Source organism: Grammomys surdaster, unplaced genomic scaffold (assembly GCF_004785775.1).
Source record: "Grammomys surdaster isolate TR1022 unplaced genomic scaffold, NIH_TR_1.0 149, whole genome shotgun sequence".
Taxonomy (NCBI): domain Eukaryota; kingdom Metazoa; phylum Chordata; class Mammalia; order Rodentia; family Muridae; genus Grammomys; species Grammomys surdaster.
The window spans coordinates 311,530-339,482 of NW_021604607.1; the positions used below are offsets into that span (position 1 = coordinate 311,530).

The 27,953-nt window shown below is 49.8% G+C and overlaps 1 protein-coding gene across 1 annotated transcript in view; it reads left to right on the forward strand.

Annotated features, from left to right (window-relative positions):
- Positions 1–25,390, forward strand: part of Ttc7a (tetratricopeptide repeat domain 7A) — a 107,533-nt gene extending 82,143 nt beyond the window's left edge. Inside the window, exons 17-20 of the mRNA XM_028765082.1 lie at positions 4,751–4,845; positions 6,390–6,524; positions 13,071–13,273; positions 23,467–25,390. Coding sequence (XP_028620915.1) covers positions 4,751–4,845; positions 6,390–6,524; positions 13,071–13,273; positions 23,467–23,688 — 655 coding nt within the window. The 3' untranslated portion in view covers positions 23,689–25,390. The remainder of the gene's footprint in view (positions 1–4,750; positions 4,846–6,389; positions 6,525–13,070; positions 13,274–23,466) is intronic.
- The last annotated feature ends 2,563 nt before the right edge of the window (positions 25,391–27,953 follow it).

Genomic DNA, 27,953 nt, shown 5'->3' on the forward strand with positions numbered 1-27,953 from the left:
AGAGAGAGAGAGAGAGAGAGAGAGAGAGAGAGAGAGAGAGAGAGAGAAGATGGCGGAGAGGAAAGAGAAGAGGCCAGGGAAGCTTTGCCTATTTATGTGGGACTATAAAATCCTGGGTGTTCGGCCATGCCCCCAGAGCCCTGCCACGAGGTCTCCACGTCTCAAGTAGAAGGCGGGGAAAACAAGTCTCTGCCTCAAGATTTCCCTGGCCCCGCCCTTCTCCCCCTTTCTGATATATAAACAAACACCTTCCGACAAGTTTCAGGAGAGCTCAACACCACCCAAACCCGCCGTCTGTTAATAAATAAATGCATCTTAAATCTCCACATGTCTCGTGAATTCTGGATTCGTGTAAGTCAAGACTCCCGCGCGCCCCTGTCCACGCGGGGTGGGAGAGGGACTCTAGCTAGCCGCGCAGCTGCCCGCCCCGGCACTCCTTGCACTCTAGCTAGCCACTCGGCTGCCTGCACCGACTCGCGTCCTGCGTCCCCTGTCCCCCGCCACCGCCCGCCGCTCCCCCAGAATGTCTCTGTTCGCTTCTGCTCGAGCTGCGCAGCTGCCCATGACCAGAGTGCATGGGCGGTGCGCGACATATTTATACAGATGAGGATGATGACGCACTGAGTTTGGACCTATACCAACAGTGGCTACAGCACATAATTCACTTATTTGTGTGGCAGCAGGGGGAAACTTAAGAAAATGAACATGTAATCCAATTATATATACTGTCTTCCCATTAGGTGAGCTGACTGTAAATATTTTTTGCCTTTGAATATTTTCTGGAGCAATAAGCATTCCCCGAAAAATATAAAGCTCATTGTATGAGTGCAAAGGCTTGCATTAAAACTCCTTCAGAGAGATCAACTAATAAAATACCATACAATGAATAATATAATGAAAGATTCAAACTCTTAACTTCTTGTATTAAAGCAACAACAAATTTTTTATATAATGTAAGGCTATTAGCCATTCCTTGAGGCAAAACTTTCTAGTGATATCACTTCATGGCCTCTCAAAAAGTACAAGCATACTCACTGAATGCAAACTTCCCACCTTTACCAGGCTGTAAAGGAACAGTATAAAAACACTTTTCTAAATCCATAATAATTCTATATACATTTCCTAGAATGGCAGCTGGAGTAGGCAAGTCAGGCTGTAATGCCCCACAAGTTTCTTAAGTTTGAACTTTGTTTTGTATTAATTGAATAACCAATCCCTTGTAGCTGAGTAAGAGTATCAGATAAAAGCCAAGTTGAAGGCCAGTCTTGTCCTCTCTTACTCTTTGAGCAATTTTTTTTTTTTTTTTTTTTTTGGTTTTTTGAGACAGGGTTTCTCTGTGTAGCCTTGGCTGTCCTGGAACTCACTCTGTAGACCAGGCTGTCCTCGAACTCAGAAATCCACCTGCCTCTGCCTCCCAAGTGCTGGGATTAAAGACGTGCACCACCACCGCCCGGCCTGAGCAGTTCTTTTATTAGCAGGCACAGCTATAAGGTCATGGAGGGAAGCAGGCATAATTTTAATTTCTCCAACATAATCATTATCCATAACTCCTGGCCCATAAGCTGTCTGTTGTGAATGTCTTTGGGTCTGAGGCTGACCTTTCCTCCCCAAGGAAGAAGCAAGACAATAAAACAAATTCCTGAAAACACCTTTCTAGGGGCTGGTCAGGGTGGCCATGACAAAAAGAATATCATACCAGCTTCTGCTGAGCCCACTCAGAGCTTTGTCTTAACTCAAATGTGAGAGTTCTTAATCTGGGCCTATTTCCTGAGGCCTGGCCCAACGATTATCCTTCCTGCACTCAGAACAGATTCCAGGGGAGTGATTCTGCTGTCTATGCCTCTATTTTTTGGATAGTCTTTCCTAAAACGACCTATGTCACCATACTTAGAACATTCCTTATCACCTCAGCACTGTGAAAGCATGACTTGAACTGTAGTTAGCATTCTCATAAGCCAATTGTGTAACAAAAGGAACTCCTGCCTGAGGGTCTCTAAAAATTCTACCAGCCCTTTTAGCAGCCTATCTACAAATTCCTGAAATGATTCATCGGGGCCTTGTTTGATCACAGGTAAAACTACCACTGAGATCTCCTTTTCAATCTTAGGTGGCTAAATTTGCCTCTACCACTGTATCTAATAGCGCTGTAAAAGTGGCAGCAGGGCTGTACTGTGCTACAGTTGTGGGTTTTGCTGGGAATTGAACCTCTGGAAGAACAGACAGTGCTCTTAACTGTTAAGCCATCCCACCAGCCCCACTACAGTTGTTTTTAACTCTTTTATTACTCTTGAAATCATCTCCACCTACTTGATCCTCTTCTCAATTATAAACATGAGTGAGTCAAAAATTCTCAAGCTCACGATTTGAACTGCCAACTGCAGCCAATAGAACATTAGCAGTTTAACTATATTTTTGAGTTTCTTTTGTAATATTAGAGTAACCATAATTTTGGTAAACAAAACCAATTTTTAACAATGCAAACAATCCATTTCCTCTAAAAATCAACACCAAGTGCATTACTTTCATCTTACAAGGTTTGGCTGCCAGTTCTTATATATGAATGCATGATAGCACAGCTTTTAATATCTCATTAAAGAGATATTGTTTTAAATTCTATCTTTTATACATCTGGTTTCTGAATTACTCCAACCCTGAGTTACCAGTTTTAAGCCAACTTTCTGTTACCAAGGTTGCAAAAATTTTTAATCATACCCAATAACTTATAGGCCAAAAATCTATAATGAAGACATACAGAACATATATATACCTTTAAAAGCAGTCAGAAACAAAAATGTAGATGCACATCTTATATATTTTATCCAAACAAAATTTTCTTACTTTTTCTAGCTGTAATTTCAAGAGAAAAACACCTTGTTTAACTATTTTTTTGAGCATGAAACATAGAACAACAATCATTCAAATGATGAAACAAAATCAGACAATTGACACACGTGGACAGATTGGCATGCCAAGGACAGACACTAGACAGAGAAAGCAAGACTGAGGATCTCTCCTGTAGGAGCCAGAGAAAAGGCAGGACATCTCCTGATTTTCTCCTGCTCCCAGGAGGGCTCTAAAATAGCCTATTTCTTTTCTTTTGTTAACAAGGCCTGCGAGCAGACAGCTGCTTTAGCCCTTTCTCTCCCTCATCTTCAAGGTTTAACTTCTCTTCTCATTCTTAGGAGGTGTAGCATTTTTTTCATCAATAGTCTCCTCTTGGGGAAACATCACCAATGAAATCTTTTAAAGATCCTTTTTTCTTAACCCTTAATTCTTGTGTCTTGAGGGACTCCTTGAAACCCTTTAAGAGCAAATCATGTTTGCTTAATGCTTGTCCCCTAATTGTGTTGCCCTACCTTACCTTAACCGGATCAGTCTCACAGGCGGGCAATTCTGTAGCGATCGCAATGCAGATCTTCACCTTTGCGGTGAAGTGTCGATCCTATGCCTGAGGGACGTTCCAGTGGGAGCAACGTTTGATCAGACCCTGATCCAAAGGCCACACATCAGGCGCCAACTGCTCTGCCTGCAGGGACTCGACGAGACTCTAGGGAAGGGGGCGAAAGAATGAGAGCAAGTCTGGGGTTCTGATCAAGCTCTGCAACTTTAATTTCAGGGGCAGGTTATAAAGACACAGCAAACTGGGAAGTTTAGGAAAGGGTCATTGCTTAGGGCTATCCCACTATTGAATGCTTATTGCCCTAGACCATCCCACTGTCATAACCGGCTCCCAGGAAATACTAGATATTATTTGAGTTCCTGGGACCTGAGACCCACGAACGTCCTTTCTTAACCTTGTACTGACTTTCCAGAACAGCAGGTAATTTCCTGGGTTTGGCTCCCAGCAGATCTTAAAAGTAACATGCGACATGTTAACCTTAAACTATGCAGCACAGTCCCCCAGGATGGGCTGTTTCTGTGTTTTAGGAGAGGATCTCTCATGGGAAGAGAGGAAAAATATGATGGGTGTCTGGATGGAAGTGAGCCTGAAATAGGCTCCCACGCAGGTGTCAGTCAGTAGATGTGAGCTGGATGGCATGCTGGCAAACCAAGTCAGGGCCAGTGAGAGTTAGGACAACAAAGATATTCTGGGCTGTGGGAACATCTATGGAGCCAGCATCTTGGTATACCTCCAAAGAGAAGACACCTTCTGGCTCTCCTTAGTTTTTCCAGCCCATGCCAAGTGCCACTGGCTTCCTTGGCAATGGGAAGGGGCTGGCTAAGAGAGTAAAAGCCTTTCTGAGCAAGACTTTCCTTCCTGCCCCTCCCTGCCCTACACCTCCTACTCTAAAAAAAGAGAAAGCTCTTGGTAGGTAGGAGATGCAGGGAGGGACTTAGGGAAATGGATGAGGAATAATAGGAGATCACCAGGTTTGTCCGATCTCTACATCCTTTCTAATCCCGGCTCCTTTGGGGCCACCTGGCACTCTGAGAATTCCTTTGCAGAGGACAGCAACTGGTCCTTTACCCAGGCTGTCCACAGAAGCCATCCCACAGTACCTGTGCCTGGAGGTAGAGGTCTCATCTTCAAGGATGGTGTTAGCACTATCGAGGGTTTCTATGTCAGCCTGGGTGGTCCATGCTGGTTTGTCTGTTCTTCTGCTTGTCTGTCTGTCCTTCTGCTTATCTCTCCTTCCCTGCTACTCTAGCTTGTCTCTCTTTGTTGAGCCTGGGTTTCCTCACACTCCCTGCTGGCTAGGGGGATACCCATCTTCTGTATCATGGACTTTTGCCCTCTTTTGCCTTCCAGGGGCCTGGAAAAGGATGGCAGCTTTGAAGGCCACACAGTGAAGAAACAGAACAGTATTCACCTGACTCTGCCAGATGCCCATGATGCAGACTCTGGTAAGATCAGGGTTGATCTTGCTCTGGGTGGAGCTGGCAGTTGGCCCACAGATGGGTAGTGGTCACCTGTTGTGTGCAACAGAAGGAAGGTCCCTACCTCCTAGGTGTAATGAAGAGGGAGGTAAATGGGGCTGGAAGTTGGTGTGGGCAGAGTGTGCTGCCCCATACACCAAAGCCAGAGACCAGAGTCTCCCCAGTGTCTGGCTCGGGTGTCAAACAGAAAAGAATGGGCTGAACTCATTTTAGTTTGAAAGTAGGTTGACTGAAAAAAACTCATTGAGATGCCCAGGGCTGGTGAAATTCAAATGAGTTTAAGAATTACAAACGTATGTACATCTTTAAGACCAGGACCTGCTTCAAGCAGAGCACATCCCTCAAAGACACAAAGAAATTAGTCAGAGTGGAAATGGAAGTGGAGTTGGACTTGGTAACACTGCTCTTCTGTCACTTCCTCCAGGACGTGAGTCAAGCTGCGCTTTGTTATTCAAGGGATGGAGTGGATTTCACTAGCCAAACCCACCACTTGACTCCAGAGACCATAGCAAGGGTGCTCAGCAGCTGGGGGAACCCCCAAACCCAAGGAAGGGCACGGGTCCCCTTGCAATTAAAGAGACAGGAATTGTATCCAGTTATTAGGGCTTTACATGTTCTTGTCTCGTAAGTGGTAGTCATCTGTGGTTTGTCCTGAGGCCTCCTGAATTTATTGGAGCCTTCATTGCTTCTGAGAAAGAGAACATGTTCATGTTTCATCTGCATGGGAATTTTAAATGTCAACAGCTTACATATCGGAGGAGGGTCCATACTACCCACTACCACAACAGGAGAGGATCTCTGAAGGCATAGGTTAGCTATTGCCCAATAATCTTTTGCTTCGCAGATTCAAATGAGTGGGATCTTAGCATACATGAAACAGTGTGTACTATGGAAACAGAAAGTCAAGGTCACAAAGAAAGAAAAAAAATCATCCCTCAATTTCCCACCTGAGGAGAGGCACTTCGGAATTCTTTCAGTTCATGCCCATTTTCAGTACTTTTAATGTGGTTGAGTTCTGTACGAGTCGTTCTGCATTCACTTGCACAGTGTATGTGGCTGCAATATCTTCAGAGCCTTGTGTGACTACACTTCCACTTATTTTTAATCAGCCCCTGTTGTTGAACATTTAGATAACTTTCTATTTTCTGTAGTAAAGGTGGAGTGAAATGAGCATCTTCGCTGACATTATGATTATTTTCCCTGGGAATAAATTCTCAGTGGGATTTTTACTAAATTGCCCTTTTAGAAGCTCAGCTGTAGAGAGGAGCAGGCAGAAGGCCTTCCCTGATGGGTCTGTGAGCTGGTTGGTTGGTTGGTTGGTTGGTTGGTTGGTTGGTTCGTTCGTTCATTTGGTTTTTGGTTTTGGTTTTGGTTTTGGTTTTTTGGTTTTGCTGACTCCCCCGCTCTGCACTGGATGCCCTGTCTAGACGCTAGCTGGACACTGACTGTTCCTTGGCCAGCAGCATGTGACATCCTGACTTCCACTCACCCCTGCCCCTCTTGTTCTACAGGCTCCAGGCGAGCATCATCTATTGCAGCCTCAAGGCTGGAGGAGGCCATGTCGGAACTAACCATAACAACTTCAGTCCTAAAGCAGGGTCCCATGCAGCTGTGGACCACACTGGAGCAGATCTGGCTCCAGGCTGGTGAGTGTCCCTTGACCCAGCTGGGGAGTCAGTCCCAATGATGCTCATCTCCATGGCTGAAGCCACCAGCTACCCAGATCCCTACCCTGTTCTTGAGGATGAAGGAGCTGTAGAGTTCTGGTGAGGCTTACACAGGCTTACACTCTTAAGTTTTGTAGTCCTAGCTATTTTCCAATTCACTCTCTTTCACCCCTCCCCTCTTTAAGCTTGGCCTAGCCTCAGAGAAGGTTTGCATTCAGAACATAGACCCTGGGATCTTGTCCTCGTGTCTCAGGATCTACAGAGTGGAGAGGCATGTTTCAGAAGAACAAAACCACCCACCTCCCTGTCTCTGAGATTTCTGCTTATATTATCTGCCTGGATGTAGGTTTCCTTCTTTGCCCAGTGGGGAGAATTGCTTGGTTAGGAGAGGCTGTGAAGATAAAATAGTCCCAAGGGCTAAGGACATGGAGATGGGTGTCCAGGTGCTGTACCTTTTGATCAGCAGCCAGCACTGTTCCCATAAGCCAATGACTGCTGGAGGAATAGGTTTCCAGAAGCCATGACTTGAGTCACCCAGATTAGAGCCCTGGGCTGCCTGACAACTTGGCTAGCCCCCAGTCTGAGATGACTCCTGTGAAAGCAACTGGTGCAGCACATTGTGGGTACTACCCAGATAGTCCATGGCTTCCGGAGCTGTCTTTGGGGTCATGGTGGGTCAGAGGCTGTGAGGGACACACAGACTGTGTGCTTGGCACAGAAATGCCAGTGAGTGACTCGTTGGAAAGTGTTCAGCAACTGACAGTGGTGTGGTGGATTCCAGGGAAAGGAAAATCAAGGATAAGAATAATAGTCAAATAAAATGTCTTTGGCAGAAGAAAGATGAGAGTCCTGAACTCTACAGGTCCAGCCTGCCTTGGTCCAAAATTGCCAAGACTGGACCCCAGGGCACCATCTCCTCTAGGTTAGTCTCCCTTGACTCCTGTTCTCACAGGGGTGGGCTATAAGCCCCAAGGTTGGGGTATGGAGTAGAAAGCATTGGAGAGCAGATAGTCAGTTCCCCAGATAGGTCATCTTGGCAAGCCAGAGTTCAGATGCTCACTTATAAGGAGTACTAAGGTTACTCCTGGCATGCTTCTACATATGGACTCATTAGCATGCACTCGATACCCACTGCTCTTGTCCTGAACTCCGAATGTGGAGAAAAAATTGGACCAGTATTCACAGAAAGCCTAGACATGACAGCACTGTAATAATGCAAATACTGTCCTGCATATAGCGTGTCAGGATTTCTTGGGATATGTGAGGAACTGGGGGAAAACTGCACAGCAGGAAAAGGAATATCGGAGGACTCAGAGGCATAGGCAGAGGTGCTTCTGTTCCCTCAGGGAGTTGTGTGATTACAGATCCAAAACTGCAGTGTCTTATACAAGGGAGAAGCCTATTCCAGCAATACAGAAACAGCAGCCCTGGGAGATGCCCTGCCTTCTCTAGGGCATTGCTCTTGTCGGTGTGGCTCACAGCGGCCCCTTGCAACATTCACATTCTGAGGCATGAGATAAACATGAAGGGAAAGCACCCTCCCTCTTCCTGTAAGGACTAGAGTCTGCACACATCACCTCACCTTGTGATTCATGGCCAGGGCATGGTTCATGCAATGGGCTCTGGCATCCTTCATGTTCCTATGCCTTACTATAAATCATGAGATCTGCCCTTCTAGAAGAAGCTGGAAATAGACATCTTTCATGGTCAAGAAGGGAGTAGGAGTCTGTGTCCTAGGGCTCTCATTGTGAGTACATTGGGACACATTTGTATCCTCTGTCCCCTGGCTGCCGTCTTCATCAGCACCTACTGAGTACTTGGAGGAAAAGCTGCCAGGACCAGGCCAACAAGGCCATGCCTTCTCCCCACAGTGCCCCACCTGACCCAGGCTAAGCATACAGTGATCAGCATCCCCCAGTCGCATCCACTAATAATGCTAATGATCCTGAAAGATGCTGTGAAGACAGGAAAGAAGAGATCCTTTGTTGTTTCTGGGGGAGCCAACCTTAAGTTTGGTTAGGGATAAATTGCAGCCCAGTCTGGTCAGTGAGTTCCACTGTGAGACAACTCTGACTGGGAAAGCCATGCCCTTCTCTGCAGACTTACTCTCTCCTCTCCTCTCCCTCATGTCCCCCAGCCTCGGAGAGAGTTTGCACTGAAGCTATCTGTTCAGAGCTTACTTACTGGGCAGTGAGTTGGTGAGAATGGGAATCCTGCCTCCAGACCCATGGCTATTCCAGAATCTTCAGTGTGAAGAGGGCTGTTCCAGAAGAGTAACAGACACACACGCACACACACACGCCTTCTCACTACTTGACATCATCTCTGTGTACCAGAGAGAGCAGTGTGAACACAGAGACTTTCCTGCTCTCCAGATCCGAGGACTCTGGAGCAGCTCTAGGCTCTCTGGGTCTGAGGCTAACCTGGTCTCCAGTCTCTACTCAGTCATACTACCTCAGTGCCTTAGGGGCCTCATCCTGAAAGTAGAGGCCACCCAATATGTGCCCAAATTAGCTCTTAGAAGGCACCCTGCTTTTTAGGGCAGGGCCAGACTGAGAGCAAAAAAAGGCCACAAAAGCCATCTGATCCTGTGACCTGCACCTCCCTTCAGCCATCTTGCTCTTCATCTCTGATGCCTTCCTTGGCTCTTTGCCAGGCTCCTACCCTGCTTGCTCTTCCTGGCTTCAGTGTCAGGAAGACCTTGGAAGACCTCTCCACTTGTTCCAGCGATTTCTTCTCCCATCCCCTCCAGAGTCAGGACTAGTGGGGTCCTGGGCCCTGACGGCCTGTCCCACTCCTCCTGCCATGCTCTCTGGAACTCAGTGCTGGAGGAGTATCCTCTTCTTTGGAGTCTCTGATCTCTGACCTTTCTCTACCCTACTCACACAGTTCCTTTTCTTTCTATCTTTATTCTAAGCAACTTCACCTCTTCAGGGCCTGCTTTGTGGGGAGCCATGCTGACCTCCTTTGAAATGGATAAAACTGTCCTCACTGTGGTGGTCAACATCAAGCCAGCCAGGAGAGATTCCTTTTAGATCAGTGGTTCTCAACCTTCGTAATCCTGTGACCCTTTGATAGTTTCTCCCCAACTATAAAGTTATTTCATTACTACTTCAAAACTGTAATTGTGCTACTGTTGTGATTTGTAATGTAAATATCTTATGTGCAGAACATCTGATACGGGACCCTGTGGAAGGGATCAGCCAACCCTCAGAGGGGTTGTGACCCATAGGTTATTTTCACTCCTGACCCCAGGCCCTGCACAGCTCCCTCCCTTTTCTGAGGTCATGGCAGGGCCTCAGCTGGGAAGGTCTTGAGCTCCTGGAGGGGCTCCCTGCTTCTCAGCATCTGGCCAGCCTGAGGACAGGACCCTCACAATTTTACACAAGTGTGGAAATGGGCCTTGGAGAGTTAAACTAGCCACCAGCCTGGGGCCTAGAGCCCTGGTTTTGGCGGGAATGGCAGGCCCCTGGAACCAGCTCTGGGTGCAGGGTTAGACCAGAATATCTCTGAGAGGAGGAATAAAAGGGACTCTTGTAAAGCTCGAGGGAGCAGATGTTTTCCATTTGTACCCTATGGAGAGAAAACACAGAGGGAAGGCAGCAGAGCAGAGAGAGAACCTTTGAGCTGAGAGAAAGGAAACCAGAAATGGGATGAAGAGGAGGTCAAGAGGCAAGCAGGGAGGACTGACGATGAGACAAGAGCAAAGAGAGGGAGGAGCTGAGGGACGAGGGAAGAATGGAGGTGTGCTAGCTGCTCCCAGATAAACCTAAGCACTAATCCAGCCCTAGCCAGAGGAACATGTGGGTGTGGGCATGGGTGGACCTGGCAGCCAGGCCTGTAGGAAGAGATCCAGGCAGTGGTGGGCACCAAGCCACCAGGCTCCTGCTGAAGTTGAGGCTGGCTGGCTGGCTGGCTACGAGCACCATGTTTGGTAAAACAGCAGGCAGTAGCTGGAGCAGCAGCCCATGGGCACTGAGGCTCTGAAACGTAGTACACTGAAGTCCCCAGAACCTGTATGACTGTTATCACATCTGCGGCCTTACTAAGGAGGCTGGACCTGTGTGTAAGGGGCTGTTCACAGCATGGCCAGAGCCCTCAGGAGACCTGCCAGTCTGACTCTGGGTTGTGTCACCTGGCTTCATGCCTAAGTGATAAAGAGGCCCAGCAGAGAGCAGGGTAGCCCACTTCTCAAGGAGTGTTCCTTTTTGAGTGGCTTCTCAACCAGACTTAGGGCCTCTCAGAAAGCCCCACTGCCTAAGAAACAGCCTCAGAAAGCCCCAGGGTCCCTAGCACTCCCTCTAATTGAAATCTGTTGATGTGAACACACCAAAGAGTACCCAAGGCAGGGACCAGGGGCAGTCTCCTGGGGACTTGGAGGATAGAGCAGCAAGTTGTAAACAGCTTAATGAGCCATGACAGGGCCCAGCCTAGCTGGGGCTTGAGTGAGAAAGATCTAGGCACAGAGAGTCTGACCCTGGATCCTCAGAACTCTGTCCACAGAGAACCACTACCACAGGTAGTGGTATGGTGTATGGTGTGGGCATCCACCCTGCACCAAGCCTCTTACCGCACTGTCTCTAGCATACCCCAGGGGTGCTGCCACAGTAGAACCTGCTACAGCCTGGCCTTTCTTCTTTCTGCCTGCTTAAATGTGGAATCCTCTAGGAAAACCTTCCCTACCACTATGGCATTGACCAGGCCCACACTGTACCTGTGAGACCCAGAAATGGTGCCTCTCAGGTGTTTTAGTGACTCGGTTATCATTGCCACTTCCCTCATTCACTTTCCTTATGGGTGGACAGGACACATGGTCAGTGTTGTGTGGTTGCACAGTGTACACTCAGCTATGAATACAGCCTGTTCAAAGACTCCAGAGGCAGCTCATCAGGAGAGTAGATAAGGAGAGCTGGTAGAGAGTCACCAAATCCCTGATCCCTGGCCAACCCCACCCTGTGAGGCCCTGGCTCAGAGATGCCCTCTCTGGTGTTATTCTGTCTCTAAGGATAGGACCTGTGAGTGTCTGCCTGTCTCTCTAGCCATAGTATGGGGGTTTGGTTCCTCTGGTTTTTTCTTCCTCAGATTATCCCGGCTTCTTCTCACCACTAGATGTGCTCCAAAGGCTCTCTGTAAGGATTTGGGATGAGACAGGCTACTTGGACATCACAGTGAATGTTAGGTCCATTCCTGCTAAGAACCCTTCCTGCTCTGGGCCACAGTCAAGGCCTTTCTGACAGGCAGAAGGGATGCCAGAGTCAGCTCTGGCCACCTCTTCCTGAGAGTTTCCATTGGAAATGTCTGTTACCTTCCCCACCCCAGACATGCTCTGAACTGGTGTAACCTCAGTGTTTGGCCCCTGCTAGGAAAAGCTCTTGGAAGAATCACAAGCCAGACTCTGCTGGCCTCCCAGGTCCCATCTGTGTTACCATCCTTCTGTGACTTCCACATGGGCACCAGCTCCGGGAGGGGCAGTCGAGCTCTGGGGGCTGCTTGGAAAAAAAGCAGAGTGGGCCAATGAACAGCATTTCTAAAAGTGTCTGTGGTGGGCGAGTGCCTTCCTGTGTGGTGAAGGGCTGAAATGCGCAGTTCTGTGGGCTGCCCTGCCTGGAGATGAGAGAAACTGTACCGTTTCTCATACATCTGCATCTCAGGGATAATCTGATGATCTGATGCTGCCTGAAAAAGGGTGTGTGTGTGTGTGTGTGTGTGTGTGTGTGTGTGTGTGAGCTTTAGAGTGAAGCTGTGGGAGAGGGGAGGCCGGTCCTCCAGTTGTCCTTTCTCCCCTCCTCAGCTTAGCTGTTTAGAGGGAAGATCGTAATTACACAGGCCTCCCTCTAAAACTGCTTGTCAGAATTAATGAGACATAATAGCTTGTGATGTTGGGGTTTGCCCAAGTCAGCCTCCCTAAATACAGGTTTTACCCATGTCACCGTTACCTCTTGGTCTTCACTTTGTGGGCCTCATCAGGGGCCCCAGAACTCTTTGCCTCTATCCTTCCCAGTGCTTAGTTCCTCTTGGGCTTCAAGCATACTCCCACTTCATCCTGAGCATGCCAGGGCCTAGTAAATCCCTTCGAGACTGAGAGACCTCCAGGGGAGTCACCTGGTCTGTTTCCATGCTGTTGTCTGCCCAGAGAAGCAGATAGACACCGAAACATGTGTCTAAGACAGGCAAGCAAGCATTCAACGCTGGGCCACACCGTTCCCCACTGCCTGCCCACCGTCTGAAGTCAGCCTGACACACACTACAACCCTGTCAGTTACTTGCTCCCTCTGCTGTTCTAGGTTTCTATCATGGGGTCGTGAAAATACTTCCTCCAGGGTTTCTGTGGCATTGACTAAAGCAGTTTGTGTGAAGTGCCCAGCATGGTGACTGACAGTACCCACTGTTACCCTTATACTTCCCAGCAAAATAGCCCTGTGCTGTGACTCTGTGGCTTCCTCTGGGAGCCTTCCTGGCTCAGGAATGAGTGCTGGGGCCACTGCCTGTGACTCCCCTCATTCACACTTAGCCCTCTCTTCACAGCTGAGCTGTTCATGGAGCAGAGGCAACTCAAGGAAGCAGGTTTCTGCATCCAGGAGGCTGCTGGCCTCTTCCCCACCTCTCACTCGGTGCTCTACATGCGAGGGCGGCTGGCTGAGGTGAAGGGCAGCTTTGAAGAGGCCGAGCAACTGTACAAGGAGGCACTCACCGTAAACCCGGATGGCGTGTGCATCATGCACAGCCTGGTAAGCCACCCTCCCTTCACCCTCCCATGACCTCTCTTTGAATCCCTCTCACCCTTCCTGCCAGCACCTGGCTGGTGCTGATGCTGGTGCTGATGCTGGTGCTGCTTCTGCTGCTGCTGCTGCTGCTTCCAGGCATCTCTAGGAGGTGGCTTCCTGCCAGCTCTCCTGTGAGAGACATCAGCATGTCTTCTAGGTGTGAGCTGTTTCCTTGCCGTCAGAGTCTGCACTAATGGGAAAAGTCTAGATGGGATGGTTGGCATTTTTGTGACTTCCATGTTGCTGTGAAGTTCTGCATGTGATTTACTCCCAAGATTCCATGGCCACGTGTTAAAGCCTTACCCTGGGAGCTAATCCAGACTCTAGGCAGTTCCCAGAATACCTTGCATGAGGTTCCTCAGCCTCTCACCAATCATTCCAGGAGAGCTCTGTTTCCTTGAAGGACTCAAGGTTCTCAAAGGTGAACCATGTTAGGTCTGGCATGGTTGTACATTGAGAATGGTCCTAGGTTGTATAAGGGATCACCAGACCCCAGTTCTGGGACATAGACACAGGACTTGGGTACCAAGGACACAGTGACATGCCTGTGGTGGAGTGGTTTGGTAGCTGAGAAGTGCTCATCCTGTCCTAGCTACCTTCTACCTTGTGTGGTCATGGTGAGCCCATCTCTGAACCTCAAGTGTGCTTTTCCATCCAGTGAAGATTCTGTTGTCGGGGAAGCACTATTGTGTTTCTTACTCTGCTAGAATAAGACTCTACAGATGACCTTTTACCCCTGTTTTCCATGCTGATTCCAGAGAACAGAGATCAGGACAGATAGAGTGGTCACTGAAGGAGCTCACAGCTGAAGACTAGGTTACAATTGGATATCCCCTAATCTTGAGAATGGCTGTTCCAGCACCCCTAACATCTGGCCCTGGAGAGCACAGGGTGGGAAGGGTTTCATGTGGTCAGCAGGCTCTGTTGCCAGACAGATCTTATCTGTCCATTTCTGACAGGAAGCCCTGGGAGCTGGGTTTCAAGTTGGGTTTAAGGAGGTTAGGCACACACTCAGAAATCACTTGAGAGGATGGGACGCCAGGGAGAAGCTGGACCAAAGCATCTTTATATTCTTTGTAACCCACTAGTTCCTGAAAACAGAACCGATTCCCTACTCAGATCCCATTCCTCCTGCCAGGTTTCTTCTTAGGCTCTGTGAATTTTGAACCCCAGCTAAGAAAAAAAAATATTATAGACCACGATGTCACACAGCCCTGTCCCTTCCCATAGCTACCTCCTGTCCAGTGGTCAGCCAGCTAGTGTTTGGTTTGTACAAGGCACAGCTTCTCCTTCCTCCTCCATTTCTGCCATTGGCTTTGATGGTTAATGCCTCACTCAGATGTCTCAGAGGTCATATCCAGAAGACTGCATTGTTGAGGAGGACTGGGCTGCCATTACTTGTGGATCTGAGCCTGCAGCCTCAACCTCCAAACCCAACAGAATCCAATAACAAGTACAATTGTGAAGTAACAGCATACCATTTTTCATTTATGCTTATTATTGTTTGTAGCTATTTTCTTGAAATTGAAGCAGTTTCCAACCATGGGTTTCCATGGTAACTGAATAACTGTCCAGAGTAGCTCCCTGCAGATGTTACTGAAATGGTCCCTTTTCTCCTCCTGGGGTGCCTTGCTGATTTTATAAAATTGGAGCAAGTTGGAGGCCAGGGCTGCCCACTCTGTTACCAGCAACCAGAGGGGCAGTCGGCTCCTGAGTGGGCAGCCTATCCCCTTTCCACAGGCTTAGTTCCTGCCAGCATCCCACACATATGCATAAAGAATAGCAAACTGAAAGCCTGGAGAAGATTTACTAAGCATACTTTCCTGCAGAGGTGTGAATGCTTCAGCATGTTGATCTCAAGTGTTCTCCTCATCTAATGTCTTCCTTGTGCTGCTAGCCTGTGACTCAAGACATCTGGGCTCTCATTCTGGCTCTGGCTCTGGTTGACTTGGGTGACACAGGACAAGAGTTAACTTTTATTGTTCCCAATATCCCCTTTTATAAGTAGATAATAATTTTCCCTAGTCCATAGTGTTTTTATATCAAATGAGATGATATCCATGAAAGTCTACAGTGAAATAGGAAAGGAGATGAGCTAGCATATAGACCACTGTTCTCCAGGGCCCTTCACTGACAGGCATTGTAATCAATCATAGCACTGCCAGGCAGGAGTAGAGATTGAGATCTTTCATAATATAATATAATATAATATAATATAATATAATATAATATAATATAATGCAATAGAAAACACTTGTAGGTTGAGTCAGCTTGGTATTTATACCAAGAATTCACTGTGAAACCATCCATGGAGAATGAGAGGGACATCATTTTATGTCTTCTGGGATAGGTACATCCTTAGAGAAATACCAAAGAAAAGAATATAGGTAGTTTCTGGTCCCCACCATGAAGTCATTACCAAGACAGGTCCCTAGGGAGACACACTAGCTATAGGATATCATTGAACCTTGATGCCGCCTATAGGAGGCATGTAGGGGAGCTATCCTTCCCTGTGGTATCTCAGTCACATACAAGCCCAGGCTGGAAAAGTCTTCTGACATCTTGGGGAAGTCCCCCTCCCTGGGGTCTGGGAAGAGAAGGATGGGGATATTCCTAGGGTGCTGTGTAGGGGGCCAGATTTGAGCCTGCAGTCAGAGGGTGGGGCTGGCAAACATCAGACGAGAAAAGCTCACTGGGAGCCAAAGGCTGCACAGCTTTCTAAGACAGGTACAACTCTCTGCTGTCCTGTTCTGCCATCCACCCTCCCGGGATGTGATGGAAAAGCTCCTCCTGATTCTAGCTCCACCCTCCATGCAAGTTAGGATTTTGCACTAGACCGGGCAAAAAGTATTGCCTCCTTCACACTTCTGTGCCAGAAAAACAATAACAGAAAACCAGTAACAACAAAACCATACACACAACAAAAACCCTCTTCTGTGCCCACAGCCAAATCCAAAGGAAGATGACCCATGATCCCTCAGTCCTTTAGCTCAAAATAGCCTTTTTTGCCAAGGAGGCATCTTTAGGGGTAGCACGTTCTGCAGCCCTTTAGCTCCACTAGAGGATTCCAGCTCGAGCCACAGATGTGCTCACTCTCCACACCCTTGGCTTGCTTAAACAATGTAAGGATGCAGATGCTTCACTGTCTGCTCCTGTGGCCCCCAGCACTGAGTGGGTGTCCATGGGCATGCAAGGCATTTGTGGGCAGCGCCTGCCCTGCTTTCCCAGGAATGTACTCCAGAGGCACAGGCGTCTGCTCTCTTATTGAAGATTAGCTGCAGGTTCTCCCAGAACCACTTCTCCTTGGGCTCCGCAGCCACAGTGGGTAACCCTTGTGTATGTACCAGCTTTGGCTCATAGTCTAGTTCTTAGGCATGCAGTTTCTGAGGTTATCTCTTCTTCCACACGCCCTGGAAAGGTGGGGAAGTGGCACTCTTGCCACCATTTTCTCCCAGTAGCAGACTGGCTTCAGCTATTCTCCTCACGGATCCGGTCATTACAGCAGCGTACAACAACCACACTAGAAGTCACAAGTGCTGTGGCCCCACAGAAATTTTTGCACGATTTCCACCCTGGCCATTTCTTACCTAGAGTAATGAGGACTGGGCTCTGGGTGGGGCCCCTTCAGGTGCTCCAGAGTCCTATAGGACTGGTTTCTGAGGCCAGAGAGGTGGACTTTGGTTATAAAGGCCTATATAACATCCCCACCCAGCCATCCCAGTCCTGGGGGAGTGGTACTAGATTCTAGGGGTGACAGACAGAGGGAGCCAGCCTTGACTATCCATAAGTTATAAGAGAGCTTAGGCATGTGTCACTGGATGGGCTGGTTTTTTGTTTTGTTTTGTTTTTTTCCCTACATCAAGGGAAATAATAATTTGGGTCCTTATGATGTTAGAGTGTGTTTTCGGGTTCAGATGAGCTGAAATCCATGAGAAAGAGACAGTGTAGGGTACCTTTGTCACCATAATGACAAAACATCCTGCAGCAGCAAGCAGCCTAAGTTCAAGCCCCACCTTCAGCCAGGTAGACTTCTGTTGGGCCACATCACATCAGTAAGGGGATAGGGAGACACTGGCACAAGCTGCCTTCTAGTTCCAGGAAAAGTTTATGGTCAGTAGAGAATTGAGGATGCAGGGAGGAAGAGGAAAGTGAGCCAGCAAGGTCAGGATTCCTACTGGGACTGCTTCTAGCACTGGTTAGCTAGGGAGCACTGGCCTGAAGTTAGGTGGGACTGTCAAGCTCACCTGACCTGCACTTGAGGTCCACATTGCCTTGTTCACTGTTTAACCTTGGCCAAGGAACCTTTCAGAGGTTCAGAATTCCTGTCTGTGCATGGGGGTGGCTATGCCAAGTGTATAGTGCTGCTTTAGAATGCAGCTGAGTAATCGTGTAGCCGCATGGGCCAGTGGCTGAGGCTGTCTACCTTTCTCACCCTGAAGCTCCTGCTGCATGTTCAACTGCTCTTGGTTTGCAGAGGGAGGTGGGAACCCTGAACCAGCCCAGAGGCTCTTTTCATTAAATCTCACCAAGTCCCCCAGAGAAAGGCGGCCAAGGTACAGGTATTTAGGATATGGGACCCTCTGCCTTGTGGAGGGGACCTCCTCGTAAATACAGTGCACAGCCATGGTGACCTTAGCTAAGGGAGGAGGAGTGTCTGCTCCCAAGAGGATCCAGAGGGAGGAGAAGGATTTGCAGCCTTGTCTCGCTGATCTGAGGGAGCTGGAGAGGCATTGTGACGACAGGCTTTGGTGAGGCACTCTGCTGGCCCTGCACTCTGGGCTGTAACCCTGCCAGGCTGGTCACCATCTGTTTGATGACATTGCAGAGGAAGAATGAGTGTCCTGAGAGGCTGAGAAGTAAAGCCCAGGCCCTGCGATTTTTGAAGGTTCTCTAATGTTGTCCAGAGCAATAGCACACGTAACAGCCAAGCCTCAGGGTCCCTGACACAGCCCAGACCCATCTGCCTCTGTTGCCTGTGTCCTGGATCTCAGGAGCTAAAACAGTTTGAGGCAGTTTGATGCTTGCTCATTAGCTAGGCTGCAATGGATGGCTTTGAGAAGCACAGGCAACTGGGGGAAGTGGAAGACCAAAAGTCTGGCCTTTGCCAGGAATGGAGAGGACGGTAGAGGAGAGATGGGGAGGATGTGGGGAGAGAGAAACTGTGAGGGGAGCACTTGCGGTAGCCATGGTCTGAAGCTTCTGTCTCCCAGACAAGTTCATTCTGTGGAACCATTTGACCATGTCTGACTATTTGACCACCAGATGAGATGATTTGGTTGTGAATTTCTTTCCACTTCTCCCTGGAGGCATGCTCCTTGTGGCATACAGATGTGGGGGAGGGGAAGAGTCCTGGGCATTGCCTCTGTGGTAGCACAGGGACAGGCCAGCATTCAGAGTCCCCCTCCCAGCCTCGCCCAGCTTGCCTGGCTGGGCACAGGTTCAGATCATGGTAACAGTGGACACAGTTGTCTTGGTGAGCTCCAGAATCCAGGAATGGGAAACACTGTGTCTGGAGACTGCCCCAGGGTGCAGCCCTTAGCCCATACCCTACAAGCCAGGCATTAAGTGTCTCTCCACTAAAGGTCAGCCTCACACTCTACCCCTGAGGACTTAGGTGGGCCCAGACCCCAGAAGATGAGTCAAGGCTAGAGGTGGGGCTGGTAAAAGTTCCACTTCCTGGTCCTTTGTAAGCCATAGAGTGACCAGAGTGACCTGCCTATAGACACTCCAGTGCTTTTGGCCTCTTGGCCCTAGAGGCCCCTCTGAAGACAGATAACCCCAGCCAATCAGGGAGGACAATTGTGCTCCAGCCCAGAGACCCAGGAAGAGAAAGGCATGGGTGTGGGTCTGGCCATACAAGAGTAACAGCCACCAGTACCCTAGAAGACCCCTCCTAGGCTGGTCTATTGACTCTGGGTACCTTCTCAGCAAGGGCCTCTTCAAGAGACCTGGGGCTAGCACATCAACTGGACACTAGATGGATCTGAAAGGATCCATGCCCTTTGCCTCCAACAGGAAAGTAGAACTGGCTGGTGACTCTAGCAGCTGTGTCCTAGAAGGGGTGTGTCACTCGAATGGTATGTCCCTGTCTGGTTGGACAGGTTGAGGGTGGCACACCAGAGCAAACCTGGAGCCAGCACTGGCTTAGAAGCATGCAGTCTCCCCAAGTGTGCCTGAAGAAGCCCCCTCCAGTGCAATGGCTCCTCCACACAGTCCCAGTGGCTTCAAACAGGGCCTCCAGGAACCTGCCAACTCCTGCAGCCTCCCAGCTGATTCCTAGCGTCCCAGCTGGAAAGACTGTTACAGAATCCCAGGAATGTACCTGGAGCTCAGAAAGAAAACTCCCGAAATAACTTATATAAATCCTTTAGGGCAGGGGTGTGGAGGACCACTCAGCTTGGCCTACAGCTGGCCTAGCACTGAGTACTGCTTCCCAGGGTAGGCTCCCTAAAAGACGGTAAAGCCCACCTACGCCTGTGTGGCCTTCCTGCTGTGCCTCCGTTCTCCATGACATCATGGAGCACTGAATTAATGGGGTGTGATAGTGTTAGTGGGAAAGCATAAGAAAGGGCTAGCAAGGCCCTTCCTTCCTTCCCATACCCAGCTATAGCCTCAGTTCTACCCAGAGGCTCAACAGACAACTAATTCCTAACAGGGAATGCCCGGTACCCTCAGTCTCCAGACCTCAGCAAAGTCCAGCAAAGTCCAGGCCCCTCAGACTACCTGCTTTTGAGGGCCCTTGTAGGCTTCCTGGGCTCCTTGAGGCAGCAAGTCCAACCCAGGAAGCCCTTAAGGCAGAGCCAGGTGTCCTTGGCTGTGTGTGTGTCCAGGTCCCTCCCACTTGGCTTCTGTTGAGGGCTACTGCCCTGCTTAGAGCAGAAAGGCTGGCAGGGAAGTAGTGTCTGAAATAGTCTCTCTCTCTCTCTCTCTCTCTCTCTCTCTCTCTCTCGAGCATAGGCCAGGGAAGGTCCTCAGAGCCCCACAGTAACCAAATATGATGTGGAGATGGTGTCTCTTGAGGTTTGCTCAACTCAGGAAAGGCTTCCTGGGAGAACCGAGCCCTGAAAGAGTGGTGTAGGCAGGAGCCCCTCTGAGAGCTGAGAAAAGAGGGACTAGAGGTGGGAATTTCTAGAGACTTTGAACATTGTTCTGTCCCTCCCAGAATCCCCTGTGATGGCTGTTTCTAGCCTAAGTGTGCCATGAAACTACAGTGTTCCATAGTCACAGATAACTTTTACATGACTAACAAATCCCTGTGAATGGGCAGCCCAGTCAGGGCACCACCATGAAGGATAGAAGCTAAGGGCCTCTTCACAGGACTAGATCCCTCCCAGCAGATGAGGGACAGGCGGGGACACAGGAGGGACTCCATGGGGACAGTGGATTGAACTGAGACACCAGTTCTGTGTTCCCACCATCTCCCTGGAGACCTGTTCTTACAGCCGGTGAAGCATCAGGAGGGTGCTTGATGGACCCTGGGGGCAGCCCCAGGCTGGGGACAGCAGATGAGACCTTTTGTCTTCCTGTGCTTGGGTCCCACCCAGTTGTCAGGCAGCAAACAGCACTGGGTTGCTACCAAACACAAATGCTGCTGGTGTCAGGGGCAGGTGGCCACAGATCCTGTTACAGGCCCTGGGCCTCCAGGCCTCAGCCTGACCCCAACCTGGCCTGGTATCTTCTTTCAGATTCTAAGGTCAGCATGTTGGGGCAGGGGGACATGAGCCAGGCCCACTGCACAGTCCTTCCTAACAGAAGACCCTGCCATCTCCTCCCTCTAAGGAACTTCACAGAGCTGGCCTCTCCATGCCCCACACCGCTGTGCTTCCCCTAGAGAAGTTGCCATTTGCTAGCTAGCTGCCTACTGAGTGTCTGGCTGTACCGTTTCCAGATCCATCCTTCCAGAATTCTCAGCAGCCCTGTGAGGAAGAACTCTACCAATTCCCCCATCCCCTGTACCACCCCCACCTCCCCACCCCCCAGTTTACAAATAAGGATATTACAGCTCAGAGACCAGTGGCCATTTGCTGGGGTCACAGTGCATGTCAGTGGCAGAGCTGGGAGTCAACCCAGCTAGGCCTTCTGGCTGTTAAGCTCTGGCCTTTGTCCTCTACTGAGACACATGATCAGCCTGCAGACATATCTGACTCCTTCCCAAACACCCACACATTTCTCTTTCAGTCATTCTGGGACTGAGTGTAATGCCTCCTAGTCACTAGGCAAGTGGTATACTACTGAGCTACATCCCTACTCTCCATTTATTTCGATATGGGTTTACTAAGTTCCCCCAGGCTAGCCTAGAATTCCATTGCCTAGGCAGGCCTTCAACTTGCTATCCTCCTGCCTCAGCCACCCAAGTGACTGAGATGACAGGTTTGCACCATTAGACCCCACTAGAGATCAGGGGTTTGCACTCCTCTGCAGTGGACTCTTCTTGCCAATAAAGCTTCCTTCCACAGGAAGCTCCAGTAAGAAAGCTCAGAGAAGAGAAGCAAGTAGACCCACCCCTCCCCCCCTCCAACAGGCCCTGTGGCCACCTCTAGCCTCAGTCACTCCCTGTGGGCAGCAGCACAGACTTCCCAGCTCCCTTTTTTGGTACTTCATTTTGGTGTCTGGCAGGCATCAGCTAGAACCTTCCTTCCCTCCAGCCTGTGGGCCCTGTTCCATTGTTAGCTACTTAAGGCCCTGCCCTGGCAATGTGGGAAGAACTGCATGGCCTGGGCACTGCTGGTCAGACAAGCACTGTCTGCCCCTGGTTCTGGTGACCCTGAGTCAGCACTGCTGTGTGCATCTGGTCAGAGCCCTGTGTGAGGCTACTCCCTACCCCCACCTGCTGTTCTTCAGAGGCAGCTGAGGCTGCTGAGCCAGTGGCTCCTTGGATGTGTCTATGCTTAGGATCATAGGAGAGTGCCACTCTGGAAGTCAGCTGTACCTCCCTGCTTTCTGGCCCCAGGACCTCTGGAAAGAGAGCCTTTTCTCAGTCTTCCTCAGTACCATCTCTCTTGCCTAATTGGTCATGTTCCAAGCTCTCGTAGGACTTATGAAGTCAGCCATGTACATCTTTCCTGGTGCATCTCCATAGCAACCAAGGGCCTAACTCTAGAGAGCTTGGGGAAGAGGAAAATAATCCAGCTAAAAATGTACATGGCCATCAGTGGGCGGGCTACAGAGAGGGGGCTTCAAGCACAAAGACAGCTCCCCGCCCCGACCCTGGTCCCCTGCCTACCCAGGAAGTCAGAGTTGGAGATTTACCTCCACTCTTTGGAGCAAGAGAAGTGCCCACTTCTCAGCATCTCGGGATGCCTCTGAAGGGGCAAGTCAGTAGAATGGTACAGAGCAGCCTCTCTGGGACCTGAAGCCTTCCCCATGCCCACACCCTGTCCCTTGTCCCCAGAGTGGAGGAAGGGGATGTTCAAGGCTGCCAGTTTCACTTCCCACCCCCTTTGTGACCATTCCTGGCACTTCCTCTAGTTCTCTTGCAACTCTTTGCAACAGTCCTCTGAGCTAAACTGCAAAGCTATGTTTCCTGCCTCCTGACCTGGGTGTCCAGCACCTTTGATCCCTGAGACCCTTCATGCTCTCAGCAACTGTTCTCTCCCTCCTGTGCCTTCACCTGCCAGCATAGGCTTTGCTGACTGCCTGATCTCAGGACCCAGCAGTCCCAGGAAGACCAGCTGCTGAGGCAGGTAGATAAGCATCCCCTCTTTGTCATGCTGCCAGTGACCCCTGGGGTGAGGGCAGCTCCAAGCTGCAGGCAGCATGCTCCCCGCTGCTGGAGCTGTCCTGGACAGCTTTGCCTCCATTAACTCATTTCTACTACCAGTCTTGGGTGGCTATGCCCTGATAAAATGCATTAATTTTTTTTTCCCCCTGTTTGTTGAAGAGTTGAATGGAGGGCCCAGGATTTCCCACAGGCTTGAAGGCCTATCTTTTGAAGATAAGAGGAACCTAGCTCCTACAGGGTTAAAGCAGGCACAGATTGGGCAGGGACAGATTGGTTTTGCATGAGTAAAGGGCACAGTCATTTGTCTATGGCCCAGCCAGGCCTGAGGGCCTCTCTGGCTGGTGGCCAGAAGCAAGCTATTGCTGCTCTTGTCCTGGTTGCTAAGCTTCCCCTGCCCAGGTGGCCTAGTTAACCTTGTCCTGTGCTTCCTTTCTAGGGTCTGATGCTGAGTCAGCTGGGCCACAAGAGCCTGGCCCAGAAGGTGCTGCGGGATGCGGTGGAAAGGCAGAGTACCTACCACGAGGCATGGCAGGGCCTGGGTGAGGTGCTGCAGGACCAAGGCCAGAATGAAGCAGCGGTTGACTGCTTCCTCACTGCCCTGGAGCTGGAGGCCAGCAGCCCTGTGCTCCCCTTCTCCATCATCTCCAGGGAGCTGTGAGCCTCCGCAGCAGCTGCAAGCCTGCCCGGGGGCAGCAGACACAGGCAGGGAAGGGCATGCATCCAGATGTGGGGCCTCAGGGAATAGATGACTAGTGAACACTTCCACAGGCTTCCATGCCACTTCTCCCCTACACTCCACACCCTGTAGGCCCAGCTGGGCCTGAGCTCCCATCTGAAGCTGAGTGGACAAGATTTGCATCCAAAGCAAAGCCTTGCTCCCTAGAGGTTGACGTGCTGAGCGCCTTTGATAAAAGGTGTGTCTTGGAGCCAAGCCCCATCCTCAGCTCCCCTGACCCCCTGGATTTCCTGGTTTGTGATGAACCAATCTTGAGTGTTTGTACCACAGAGATGAACTTGCTTGCCAGCCATCTTCTGGCTGGCCAGACTTTTCCTGGATGCCTTTCTTGGTGCCTTGGGAGACAAACTGACTTGAGACTAAGTGACTTTGTAGACCTGTGAGCAGACAGGCTGGAGAACCCCAGATGCAGCTCCCCCAACCAATCTCAGGGCAGTACAAGCTTGAAGCATTACCCAGGACAGCCACAGCTTTGAGGTCCCAGACATAGGGAGGACAGTGGGCTCTTGTCAGACTGAATTAGCATTGTTGATGCCCAGTGTTTCCTTTATAGAGAGGTTGTTCTACCACCAAGTGCCTTTGGAGCTTGAATCAGGCCAGGCCCCTAAACACAGTCCATCCGTCTTCCATTTTCATTCACTGTCATCTCCCTGGAGACATGCCCCAGCCAGGAGACTCCATGCGCCCTATGCTAGTGGCCTCTAGGATAGGCCTTAGAATACAGGGTTCGGACCTTGAGTACACAGTCCCTCAAGGCTGTCCCTACAGTGTCACCACCCACTTGGGTGAGTGACATCCAAGTGACCATTTATAGGCCTCAGCCCTGTACACCTCATCACCCACTGCCTAGTTTTCACCTTAGGCTTTGCTGAGTGCCCTAAAGCCCCAGCTTGGCCTTTTGTGCTCCCCTGCCCAGATTCCCACAGAAGCCGTGCTTGGGTAGAGACAGAGGAGGAACCTGACTGCGTCACCTTTCTGTGCCCAGTACTGTCTGTCAGGTCACTGGGCTGATGGCTGTCCCTAGCTCATCAGCCACGCACTCTGATTTGTACATTTCCCTCAGGAAGCCATCCCCCCCTCCACCAAGGCCTAGCAGAGTGTTTCTTTCTGTCTTCCCCATGCTCGGGGTGGAAGCTCCCTCAGGTTCACCTTGCTCTTGTGTTAGCATGTGTAAAAGAGGGTTGAGAGCTGCCCTGGTTTACCATGGCAGACCACAGCTTCCTTGGAAGGAGAAAGCCATTGGAGACTGGCTCCATGGTGTACTGACTTAGCCTGCTTGTCTCCTTGTGTCTCCAGAGAGCTGGTGCCTCCTGGCCACAGCCACAGGCCAAAGGGAGGATATTCAGTCCTTGGTTGAAGGGTCTCTGTGTATATGTGTACATAGACACATATATGCTAGAGAGCTATAGAATTTATATAGAATTTTTATAGAATTCTGTTAGAGTAAAAAAAAAAAGCAGATATTATTGGTATACCGATATACCTTGGTAGTCAATCTTGGCAGTGGGAAAGACAACAAATGCATTCTGACTAAGCATTCCCTCTTTGGAGGCCATGGGAGACAGGCCCAGTACCTGACAGTGACTTTGGAAATTGAATAAAAGACCCTTGAAGGGAAACAGGATTGTCTGAATCGTGTGTTCATTTAATTGAATGGTGCGCAGCATAGAGCAGTGATCCAGGCTGTGGAGAAGAAATGGCATCAGAGGAGAAACCCAGAAGGCAGGAACCTGGGAGGGCTGAGGAGAGGAGAGTGAGGAATACAGAAGAGGCCAGCCTCCAAGAACGTTGAGTCTTGTCAGGTAAGCAGTGAGACTAGAGGTCAGGCCAATGCCTGGAGGTTCTCCAAGGAGGCAGAGGGGTCTGGACCTGGACCAGGGGTTTGGCCTGGCCTATGGCCTGTCTTTCAAATAAGCCTGCCCAGTAGGAAACCTCGAGGATTGGGTATGTTAGCAGTCAGGCATCTTCACCGCCCAATGCTAGCAGGACAAGTCATCACTAGCTGCCAATGATAGCAGGACAAGTCATCACCAGCTGCCAGTGATAGCAGGACAAGTCATTAGCTGCCAATGATAGCAGAACAAGTCATCACTAGCTGCCAATGATAGCAGAACAAGTCATCACTAGCTGCCAAGATGTGACACATGCCTACTGTGGCCATGAGTTGAATATCCTCCCGCTGTGCACATGCTCCAGCCCTCCTTGCTGCGCTCTCTATTCCCTCCACCCTCACCCAGAGGCAACTTCTGCATACCCCTCCCCCACAAACCTCCCACATCCAGGTGGACCTGTACTAAGAAGTCTGTAGCAATGCATCCAAAGTAACTATGATTATATAATTATACAAATATAAGTTGTCTATTACAGACCTTGCACCAAATTTTTTCAAAAAATGGTGTAAGTTAACAGAAAAGCTCTATTATGTCATGGTAACCCTGACCCCACAGGGATTGTCTCCTACACTCCCAGAGTGGTGCCACCCCCTACCCCCCCACACCTCCAACCATACTTTGAGGACAGCCATTCTGTGACTTCCCCCAGAATTCAGAGCTGGTCTAATCCAGAGCCCTCTGCTTCCCAGGGCAGCCAGCGTCTGTCTCTATCCTTGCCCATGTGACTTGACACTGGGAGACGAGGGAGGAAGGGCTTTGTGGGGAGCCTAACTGGTTTGTTTTATGGTTTGTTCCCTTTAATAGAAGTGGTGTCACGAATTGAATCCAGGGCCTTGAGAATGGCAAGGATGTGCCTTTTACCACTGAGCTACATCCCTATCTCCCTCCCTACTTGTTTTCAAAGCAGGATTTCATGTGACCCACACCGGCCTTGAAATCAGGATGTAGCCAAGGATGACCTTGGATTCTCTATCCACTGGTCTCTCTCTCCCAAGTGCTGGGATTAGACACACACCACTGTGCCCAGCTCTGAGGACCAGCCTCCTTAGCTGTCACTCCTTCTCAGACAGCACACAAATTCTAGTCACTGACAGTTGGTATCGTATTACTTGTTACCCACCCAAGCCCTCAATGTTCTCCCCTTTAAGACTGTCTTAGACACAATGGCAGTGTTTGCCCAACTAGGGTAGGCTAAAGGAAAAGGCAGCGACTCAGTCTCCTATTCAGCAAAGTGTTGACCTGCAGACATGGATCTAGTCAAATGTGTGTGTGTGTGTGGGGGGGGGGGTGTCTGGCAGTGAAGAATCCCTGAATCCTGGTATTTCCTGACACCTCCACGAAACCCCACCCTGTTCCAGTCCACAGACTGTGTTCACAAGCCCTCATTAGAGAACAAGAAAGCCATCTTCTTCTTGGAACCCATTCCTACATAGGGCTTAAGTCTGGGGACAAGATTTGCGGCTGCCTTGTACTCCCCCACTCTGACCCTCTAACCCACACACCATTTTCTGAAGCATGTGTCACACACACACACACACACACACACACACACACTTGTGTGCATCTGAATTAACTGTTAATCTGCAAAAACAAATATGAATGGAATTTCAGCGGCCAGTACTCCAACTCTTTGGGGTACCAAAGAGCTCACTATTGAACAAGCTCCCTGATCATGCAAATAATTCTTGGCCTTTGGAAGTCTCACATTAAACAACCCTCCCATTTGTCCACTCCACCTGCTAACTCTTTCTCCCTTTGCTTGAGCAGCCTTGAAACTAGCCACACAGTGTTAAGTCAAGGATTCTGGGAGTCTGGGGAGGTACCTGCAAAGTCCCTGCTGTCTGCTGCCATGGATCCTCTGAAACTGTCACCAAGTGTTTTTAATTGTAAAGAAGAGGTTCATCAAAGGCCATGCAACAAGCAAGAGTTGCTCCCAGGAGCCTAGGTCAGGCACTTCATAACAGTGGTCTGGGGCTAAAGCAGCTATGACCTTCATCCTATCATGACAGAGGCAGGACAATGACACTGTAATTACCATCCTAGTGGGAGCTTCTCTCTATCCTAGACTTGTTGTGTGGCCTTGAGCAAGTTGTTTAACCTCTCTGTACCTGTTTTCTCCTCTGCAAAGTAACAGTGAAATAGCCGCTTTGTGGATGTTGATTACATAGGAAACCCTTTGAGGACTCTGAAGACCACCAAACTGGCCTTCAGCCTCACCCCCACTCCCCTATTACCTACAGCACTATGCCACAGGGCAGCTGATTCTTGAGCAAGAAAATCCACTTGAGGCCACTT